The 11056-nt window shown below is 36.7% G+C and overlaps 1 protein-coding gene across 1 annotated transcript; it reads left to right on the plus strand.

Moving 5' to 3' along the window:
• The first annotated feature begins 4249 nt into the window (after nt 1-4249).
• On the plus strand, nt 4250-7909 carry LOC125238801 (probable basic-leucine zipper transcription factor S). Its single transcript, XM_048146244.1, has 2 exons — nt 4250-4323; nt 5177-7909. Exon 2 carries the CDS (start codon nt 5405-5407, stop codon nt 7511-7513), a length of 2109 nt encoding a protein of 702 aa, XP_048002201.1. The 5' UTR covers nt 4250-4323; nt 5177-5404; the 3' UTR covers nt 7514-7909.
• Nucleotides 7910-11056: the final 3147 nt, after the last annotated feature.

The following is an 11056-nucleotide window of genomic DNA, read 5'->3' on the forward strand; positions in this document are numbered from 1 at the left end:
TGTCTGTTAGTTTGTCAGTCTTTGACGGCGAAACGGAGCTACGAATTGACGTGATTTTTTAAGTGGAGATAGTTGAAGGGATGGAGAGTGACATAGGCTACTTTTTGTCTCTTTCTAACGCGAGCGAAGCCGCGGGTAAAAGCTAGTATTGAATAACTTGACTGTAAGTATGTAGGCCACGCTTACGTCAGGCAATTATGTATAGTCAGCGGATTACTTGGAAAATACCTTGGTTCATTGTTAGGATAAATGAGTAGGTAGTCTAGTTAAGACGATACGGTAGGGGTCAATTCTCCATACAAACGCTCTCGACGATTTCCTCCCTGGTTTTTGAAGATAGAGCAATAATTTTTTCAACACAGATTGTTATTATTTTTATCGGACCGTTTTGATTTTTTTGATATTCTGCTTTTTAAAGACTCTAGAGCCAATCAAAAATTTCCAAAAGCGGCCTTTTTCATTGTGGCGCAAAAAAGGTATGATATTCAAGATTCGTAACACTTAACCAAAAAAGCTAAACGGTCCGACATAGATTATTTCATTGTTAATATTCAGATTCTTAAATTTCGTTCCGATTGATTAAGTTTTGAAGGAGGAAAGAGTCGAGAGCGGAACCTCGATTTTAAAGATTTTTTTGAAATATCTTTTGACTAAGTTGTTCTTAATGGACAATTTTTTTTCGATAAATGTAGTTAATAACACTTGTATATTTATACACGTTAAACTTCCGTGAGACATATTCAAATAATATCATATGCGCGCGCAGCGGGCGGAGCGGCGAGCGGCGCGTTCAGTTTGCGGAGTCTAGCCGTCGCGTGAACTCCTATACGCCTGAAGAGGGGCCTCCGAATTGGCCCGAAACATGTCGCAGCAATAGCGATATAATAACGTGAGTACAACCGTATTTCAATAAATTACTTGTATATTTAACTAAAATTCCCAAGTTGAAAGGGGGGCTTTCCATCTTAGCATTTTCGCTACCGTATCCTCTTAATAAACGATCACTTAAAATGTATTAAAAAATATAATGTATAAAAATAAGGAAAGTCTTTACAGGGTCCGTAGCCGAATGGCATTTCTACGACGCGACACGAAAACGAAACGACGCGAAGGGTAGTCCGGCTCTGTCGCGCTAATATGCAAGAGCGACAGAGATAGATATCTACGAGCGTTTGGTGTCGTGAGCGCTTGTGCATTCGGCTACGCATGCAGTGCGGCAAAAAATAGTAGAAAATAGGGTGGCACTTTCATCGTAACAGTTAAAAATGTCCATGGTGTAGCTATTATTTTTTTCTTTTTTCACATTTCGATCCATCCATCCTCTCGAGATGGCCCAACCAACGAGGATCGAAATGTGAAAAGAGCATACCTAGGTCGCCAAGCAGGAGGACGACCTTTTGGACGCCCTAGGGTATCTAGGCTAAATATATTAATGTACATATAATATTAAGACATCTTTTGTGTGTTTGACGACCGGTCTGGCGTAGTTGGTAGTGACCCTGCCTGCTAAGCCGCGGTCCCGGGTTCGAATCCCGGTAAGGGCATTTATTTGTGTGATGAACACAGTTATTTGTTCCTGAGTCATGGATGTTTTCTATGTATGTATGTATTTCTTTATATACGTATATATATCGTCGCCTAGCACCCATAGTACAAGCTTTGCTTAGTTTGGGGCTAGGTTGATTTGTGTAAGGTGTCCCCCAATATTTATTTATTTATTTAATATTTTAACATTATTGTAACAATGTTTGACAGTGTATGATCAGTAGATACCAATAAACGTATCTCTATCTCTATCTATCTCTATCGCTGCACGCTGGAGCGACGACAGCGACACGTCAAGAATTGGCGAGAGGTAGCGTAGGACCGAGAAAAGCGGCGCTGTCTTGTATCGGAGGCCAAGTCTCATTTTGGGGCACTGAGCCAACGGAGTAAGTAAGTAAGTAAGCTATTGTTTTTTTCTACTCCCGTACTTTTATTTGTCAATACAGGGTCGTGCACAGATCTTTAAGACCCTACTTAATAGATGCCACTATACAAGTCTATAGTATATCCCCCAAAACGCATTTGTGCAGACACGCTGTGTGTTTTTGGCATCTTTTATCGTATTGCGTGTAAATACCACTTTGCTACCATTTTAATGCCTTAACAGTAAGTAATTATTTTTTTAATAGTGACTTAATCGCGTATGACTACATATTAAACTGATCTCCAACGTTTCAGGGATGGCCTCCCGAGTCTTCTCCGAGACCACGGGGACAACGCCGTCCCTAAAACGTTGAAGGTCAGTTTAATATGTAGTCATATGCGATTAAGTCCTGATTTTAAAAATAATTATGTGAAATAATCGTGAAAGTTTAAATCAGTGCCTTAACAGTATTCGAAATCGTATACGATATCGCTAACAGAAGATCCAAAAGAAGGACTGCACCAAACAAACCTAAGAATATTCACAGACGGATCAAAAACAAAAGAGGGAACAGGGTGTGGAGTCTTCTCAGAAGACTTAAACATACACATATCCAAACCCCTAGGTGAACACAGCACGGTATTCCAAGCTGAATGTGTGGGTATAATAGAAGCTTGCAATGCCATAAAAAGACGACAGGTAAAACATGAAAACATACTAATATTATCAGACAGCAAATCAGTGCTTCAGGCACTAGACAGCGAAAAACTTACCTCGAAACTAATACTAGAATGTCATCAAAGCCTCACTGAAGTGTGCGAAGAAGACAACAAAGTAACAATACAATGGATAAAGGGGCACAGTGGATCAAGAGGGAATGATGCAGCGGATGAACTGGCCCGAGAAGGATCAGACACACCGGCATATGGACCTGAACCCATCATACCCCTACCAGTATCATACAGGAAAAACCAACTTATGCAACACCACAAAGAATTACACAACAAATACTGGGTTGAATTAGACACATGTAGACAAACCAAAGAAATTCTTGCTGTACCTAATACGAAGCTCACAAAAATCCTACTCAGAACACCCAGACACCAACTGCGCAAAATAGTAGGATTAATGACAGGACACAACACACTGAACAAACACCTCAATAACATAGGTTTAACCGATAGCCCCATGTGCAGAGCGTGCATGGAAGCAGAAGAAACCACCAAACACTTTCTTCTAGAGTGTAAACAGGTAGAAGTATATAGGAACAAGTACCTAGGTACGCCGAACACACTAAAAGAGGTATTTAGCAACCTGAAAACACTGCTAGGATTTGTAGAGGAGCTGGGGTGGCTAGAGTAGTGCTACCTCGTCAAATTCACGCAAAATAGGCACAATAGTTGTCGACTTGCGGAAAATGCCCAACAAAACTAACTAACTAAAAGTATTCGAAATGGTACCTATATAAGTGGATGAAAATGCGACAAAGATTGAGACGAGTATGAGGGCTTGCGCAGGTAGAGATGATGGATGAAAGAATGACTTGTAGTCGACCGTGGTATTTGGGTTCAATTTAGTATGGGTGATGGGCTGGCAACCTGTCATTGGAATATTCTTGTGAATTTTGCAATGACGGGTTGTTTTAACCCTTAATTGCTAAGAGTGGCGCTGACACTTAAGCAGTTTCATCTGAAATAAAACTATGGAAACGGATTAAATCGCGTATAATGAATTTAAAATACATCCCGACGTTTCGAACTCTTTACAGCGTTCGTGGTCAACGGGTGACTGAGGAAAAATTAAAATGAGCAAAAGCTACCCACATACAAGAAATATTAACGAACCATGACCACAAATAATATAGATTTCTAAGGCAGGTTCACATACTATTAATAAAGCTAGTTATACAATATTCAAAAAATTTACCATTACTATGTTAAAAAATAATTAACCAATTAACCTACACAAAATTTGACAAAGAACAAACTGCAAATGTCCAACACCATACAACACAAATGCCTCACAGCCTTCGTCGTGCTTGTTCCATTATCATATGTACTACTGGATCCCAAGCCGGTGGTAAAGTAAAGCCATCCTCTCTATTAAAGTTTGGATATCAGTTTCATGTGCTTTGCTTACCCCTTTCAGGAAAACAGGCATGAGTGTATGTATGTTTGTTTTACTGACATAACAGAAAGTATACACGGTGTGCCTTCCACAAGTTAGGTAACTGTAACATTTCGATTACCTATCTTTAGCAATGATTACCCACTAATATAAATATTGTTTTTTTATCAGTAAGATAACAAAAGGTTACAAATAGGAGTCGAATTTGCAGATATGGCCATTTTCGTGTCAGTGCCGTGCAGTATGGGGGCGCCCCAAAATACTTTACCCACCTTTTTTTATGTCAGGTAAGAATATATATCTATTAATTTGACATAATAGACCTACATGTCATTTTTGATATTTGCCAGTCGCTTTTCGGTGAAGGAAAACATCGTTAGGAAACCGGACTAATTCCAATAAGGTCTACCCTTCGGGTTGGAAGGTCAGATGGCAGTCGATATCGTAAAAACTAGTGTTTAAGCCAAATCTTGGGATTAGTTGTCAAAGCGAACCCCAGGCTCCCATGAGCCGTGGAAAATGCTGGGATAACCCAAGGAGGATGATGAATAGGTACCTACATAGTTTTGGTATGAAATAAAAAGACAGTTTGAAAGTAATAACTTATTTAAAGTGAAAATTCAAGAATTGCCATATAAATAAAATCAGAATTAAACTTTTTACCCCTTTACTTTTGACTAAATTAACGACGTAAATTGTTCGGGTGAAATGATAACAAAGAAAATTTAAATGTTAAAAAGTCTATCGTAGACTGTTTCTAATTTATTTTTATGAAAAACACCCGATTTAGTAGTAAAGTCCGTTTCTGTACCTACAATAAATAGAACAACAGATATAAACACTTGTCTTGTTATTTGTACAAAAGTGAACTTAGTCCTTTAAGCGATCTCCTCTGGCTAAACATTAACCCCCTTATTCATAAAATTCGCTAAAGTTATCAAGCCGATAAAGCTCGTTTGTCCTTTTCTATCACATTAACACCAATACATCGGAATTTCCGTCGGAAAGAAACAAACGAATTTTATCGGCTTGATAACTTTTAGTGTACGTTTATGAACCCTCTTAGGTTAGACATTAAAATAATATGTTCAGTACAATTTGGGACTATTCTTTGGTTAATAATTCATATTACATTTTCAGATACTTCTATTCAGATCCATCGGCGGATTACCCTTTGCAAGTATATCAGCTATATCATCACTGCCATCACCGGAATCATCATCGAATGATGAATCATCACATATAATCATTCCATCTTCTCCAGTCATCAGCACTTCATCACCAAAAAACTTCCAGCTTGTCATAGGTTTACCAATAGGTGAAAATAACTTATTACCAATTGAAGGCACCGAAAATGATCAAACTCTAATGGCAGATGCGTGGGCCATAAATATACCAACATCGATCAATATTCAACCAAATGTTATTTTACAAAATCCAGTTACTACATCTACCAGTTTGCTTAATGATGTAACACTAGACACATCACAAGTCACACCGTCTAAATCAGTTTATACAATTATCCCTAAAGTTAGTATAGATTCAAAATCAAATGAGTTGAAAAGAGAATTACGTAACACTGCATGTTCATCATTTGAAGAAGAATGTTCTTCAAATAATAATTTTCCTTCGAATTTCTTCTCCAGTTTTCCTTCAGTGCCTCAGCTTAATCCGTGTCCTTCTATAAATGTGCCATGTCTTAGATGTGATTCTGAAGATTCAAGTAATTTATCAAACAGTGTGGAATGTGATTGTTTATTATCCAATCCTGCTAGATGTTCACCATTATTTACAAACCTAAGACCTACTCTTAATACGCCGGTATTTGATTCTTCTAATATTATGAATTCGAAACAGACTGTGCAGTGTGTGTCAGGCGATATACAAAATCAACCAATCGTGGAAAATGTTTCTCCATCAGACATGATTCGGTTGAATAATAATTTGATGAAAGCCAAAGCTTTACAAAATAACATATGTGTGTCTCAATCTTCTGTAAATAATGATGCTAATTGCGCAAATACAGTTAATACAAATATTATTCCAGAAAGTGTTTTAAGAATCCGTAATGATGTCATACCAAAAATGCGATCAGAAACTGTTGCTGTTAAATCAGTTGTACAAAACAATGACGATAATAGAGGATGTCCACAACTAGGAGCAGTTTCCGCTCAAAATAATATTCCTTGCATTCAATATGATAACACAGCAAACAATATGTTTAAACCTGAAAGTAATTTGAACATAGCGAAAATGATCAAAGATAACAAGAATGATAATAACAATAATAACCAAGGTTGTCCTCAGTTAAAAACTATTCCAGTGTATAATAAAGAGTCTCTTCTGAAGAAGAAAGCACTTTCTTCATCAAGCAACAATGTCGATTGTTCCGAGAACGTAAATAATAATAATTGTGTTGGCCAAGTCAATCAAAATAATCAAGGATGTCCTCAGTTGCTTACCATTGCACAAAATAATTTGTACCAAAAAGAAAATAATGATGCTAGCATAAACGGTGACAACAACCAAAATTGCAACTGTGAAACTGAATCGAACCTTAATAATAACTGTAATTGCGTTCCGACATTTACGCCAAATGATAATCTAGCTCAAGCATTACAAATAATGAATCTTGCGAAAGCAAGACAAGCCCAAAATCCTTCTACTTCTATTAATATTTTACCTTTTGGTGAAACGTTACTTGACGGACAACCGATATGTAATAACTTTGTCTCCCTAGATACTCTTTCGTGCCCAGCACAACTTCCAACAATTTCATGCTCTGGTATGTGTAATTCAAAGAAGTTGACACTCCAAGATCTATCAGTGCCAATCTCCATTGCACCGCCTAACTCTAATTCAATTTCTTCATTAAGAACTTCAGTACCATGTTCAACAAATATAATGCTAACTCCACGAGTCAACTCAGTAAACAATGTTTCACCAATGACAAATATAGCTCCATCTGTACCAAATATTGCAATATCTAACTCACAATGTCCTCAACCATTTATTCAACCTCTTATTTTCAATCAAGACCTTTGTAACAACAACATACAGTCCCTAAATCCCATGATTACTCCTAATTTTATCCCTTTGCAATCACTATCTCAAGTTCCATTTGTCAACAACTTACCATCTTCATCTATAAGTGTTACTCCTTCTTTATCATTGACTGACACTTGCATTTCTCCTATTTCTAACTTACCTTCTGTTTGTATTGCTATTCAACCATTTGCTCCTCAATATCCTTTGTTACCCTCAAATCGAAATCAAGCTGAATGTTTATCAGGAGCATCATCTGCAATATCACCTATAAACAGAATCGTAAATACTTTAACCAAAAATGTTATGTCACAATTACTTTCAAAAAGATTACCAGCCTCACCTAGTTTAGCAAAACTCCCTCCAGTCAATCCTTACAGTTCTAACCTAGTTTCGATTCCTCTGTTCTACCAATTTTTGATATACCAGTAGCTTGTAATGAATATATACCACCAATGTATAGTTCAATAGTTCCTATATCTACGTTCAATTCAAACCTATTTTGTTTGAACCCAGTTCGTGTGACACTTGTGTTCCTTTTGCTTTATCATTGACTGACTCTTTTTATCCTGAATCATCATTTATGTTCCTCCTTTGACATAAAATTCTTCTTGTTTGTGGTTTTTAATTACACCAGTATCTGTACCACTGGTATCGTCATCAGTGGTTAAATTAATTAATTTGGTAAGTAAAGTTTTTTGAATATAGGCAAATAATATAATTTTGTGATAGAATACGTTATAACGATCACAGAAAGGTGAATCTTTGACATTTGTGAAATTTAATGGCAGATAAGGTGAATGCCTTTGCGCGTACTGAATATAAGTAATTAGAAAAAAACACCAATGACAGCTATTTGACACTGACAGTTGACGTCACTTTTTGTCTAATTTCTTACATTCAGGCGTAAAGGCATTGTCACCTGACCTGCCATTAAATTTCACAAATGTCATTTCGGTTACTAAAAAAAAAATTTTGAAAAAACCCCCGACTGCGACATAGTAGACCGATTTTCATGAAACATGGCTAAGAACACTCCCGACTTACTCAGCTTTCAGACAAAAAAAAACTAAATCTAAATCGGTTCATCCGTTCGGGAGCTACAATTCCGCAGACAGACACACACACAGACAGATGGACAGACAGACAGACAGACAGACACGTCAAACTTATAACACCCCGTCGTTTTTGCGTCGGGGGATAAAAAAATAATTAATAAAATAAATTATACCACCTTTCCGTGACCGTTGTAACGTATTCTACCAGAAAATTATATGATTTGCCTATCTTCAAACACTTTACCTACCCAATTCAATAAATATGTGTGTATGTATATTCAATGACAGATGATAATACATTATTAGATGTATCTATTGTTGAATTGATTACTTAAATTTTTGCTTTATGTACATTGTACGTTAATTAGTTCTAAGTTGTTACTTATTATTAAAAAAACATGTTAAATACTTATTTGGTTTTATTTCTTCAAATGCTCAATATGTTACTCAGTTCAAATCAGTATTTTCCAGTGATTTTCCAAGGAAAATCATTAAGATGACATTTGTTTCGAGAAATTATAGATTTCCCATTTTCTCTGATATCTTAAATAAATAAATAAATATTGGGGACACCTTACACAGATCAACTTAGCCCCAAACTAAGCAAAGCTTGTTTCGAGATAAATACATACTTATATACATAGAAAACATCCATGACTCCGGAACAAAATGTCATCACACAAATAGATTTACCGGGATTCACCGCGGCTTAGCAGGCAGGGTCTCTACCGACTGAGCCAGACCAGTCGTCAATCTTGTTAAAATAAAACAAAGTTAACGGTGCAGTTGCCTGTATCACAAATTAGAAAGAATACTAAGAATTCAGTAAGAGATCGTGTTCGTTTTATATTTGGCCACATGCAAATGTATGTTGGTATTAATAATATGTTTTCTGGAAATCGTGACTTAGTATGAAATAAAACTTCTTGGCGTCACAATTGAACATGTAAGATTTTACATGTTCAATTGCACGATCATTGAGTCATTCGTAAGAAGCTGACGTAGTGAGTGTATTGTGCGACCCAACAAATGACAATTATGCCGAAAGTGAGGGTAGTTTGTAGCCGACCCCCGCGCCGAGCCAACGGTCGCAACCTGCGGCCGGCAGTCTGCGTCGGGATACCATCGGCATTGCTCAATGAAAATTCTCCTCGTTACGGAGCGAAACATGTCGAGCGACCTTCGAAAATTTTACGTGTGTTACCCGATTTTAAATGCTTAATATGTCAGGGTCTCACGGTAGTTTTATTATTAAAACGCAGGCTTCGCAGTGTATTAGCTAGTTAATTGCGTTTCCCGGCGTTTCGTTTTCGTTTCGCGTCGCAGAAATGCCATCCGGCACCAGTTGCATAATTGAATTAATAAGTCTGTATTAATAACATAATTCATGACTGCCCAAAGAGGAAATACATATATATATATATATATATATATATATATATAATATATATATATATATATATATTCATATTTATTCATAAGACTGTTTGTTTAAAAAAAAAAAAAAAACACTGGCCACTCCCTGGACTTGCTCCGCCCTGTTGTGAACGCAGCCCGTTGGGTGAAGAAGCTAGATATAAAACTGTAGTCCTTAAGTTGATAATAGTTTGTTAGTAAGCGACCAGTTTATAGCCATACGATTAAATAAATAAATAAGTCTGTATAGTAGGGTGGAACGAAAATCGGTTTTCTCTCAAATCCTTTCGTTATAGTGACATGTTTTTGCCTATTTAGTTCAATCAGAATCTTTCAATCAGAAATGTGTAAAATATGTAGTACAAGCTTTTGCCTGCGGCTTTGCTCGCGTCAGAAAGAGACAAAAAGTAGCCTATGTCACTCTCCATCCCTTCAACTATCTCCATTTAAAAAATCACGTCATTTCGCCGCTCCGTTTTGTCGTGAACGACGGACAAACAAACAGACACACACACACTTTCCCATTTATAATATTAGTATGGATTTATTTATTTTCCGGTCTCAAGGGAGTAAATGTTCCCTTGGGGTCCAAAGATATTTGATTAAAATATTGGTGACAATAGATATGGACTCACGTATGTTATGAAAATAATATTGTTGAGAGCAAAATTCTAGTAAACAGTTAAACTTATTTTCTACTTAAGAAATTTTCATAGTTAGGTACAAAAGTTAATGTAGTAGCACAGTATAATAGAGAGTACTATCGTACAGTATGGCCACTCCCGCTCCCCGCTGAAAGAAATACCCCCTCTCGGTTACCTCACAGTTACCGCCTGTCAAAAACGCGAACAGTCGACCTGTCATATTTCACTCATACAAGCATGGTACGCGTTCACCTACACGAGCTTAGAATGTGTGCTAGGAACGCGCCTCTTTCATGTATTTGATCGCCAGTGTCCGAGGTGTGGTAGTAGTGAGTATTTGTGAAAATGATGATTAATGGTATAAAAATAGAATAAAAACATTTCATAACACTTTATTAAAAGAAATACACAATTTAAGTTACATGCTCATAAAGGCTGGCTTTAATTCCTACCAGCGTAGCCGAAGCCGTGTCGATTTAAAACACTCCCTTCGGTCGTGTTTTAATTTATCGCCACTCGTTTTGAACTTCCTTTTTTTCGCACTTGTATCGTAATGGTACTATAACAGTCGTTAGGTTCGTTATCAAAAACCACCCTGTATATCACTTTTAGTTAAATTCGCCAAAAAAAAATGTTCATCGTTTTCATACATAATAAATGCATAAATTAGTGTGAGAGACCCTTAAGAATAATATTCAAGTTAGTGTCAAGTGTTTGACGGCACATGTCAAAACAAATAACATTTGGAAGTGGTAAAGGCTGTCTCACACGTGTCCAGTAATTATTTTCATTTCTTTAACAACTCGATAACCGTAAGAGTTAAGACGCTAGTTTCTTAGAGAAATTAATTGTATTTG

Source organism: Leguminivora glycinivorella, chromosome 24, assembly GCF_023078275.1.
Source record: "Leguminivora glycinivorella isolate SPB_JAAS2020 chromosome 24, LegGlyc_1.1, whole genome shotgun sequence".
NCBI classification, from domain to species: Eukaryota; Metazoa; Arthropoda; class Insecta; order Lepidoptera; family Tortricidae; genus Leguminivora; species Leguminivora glycinivorella.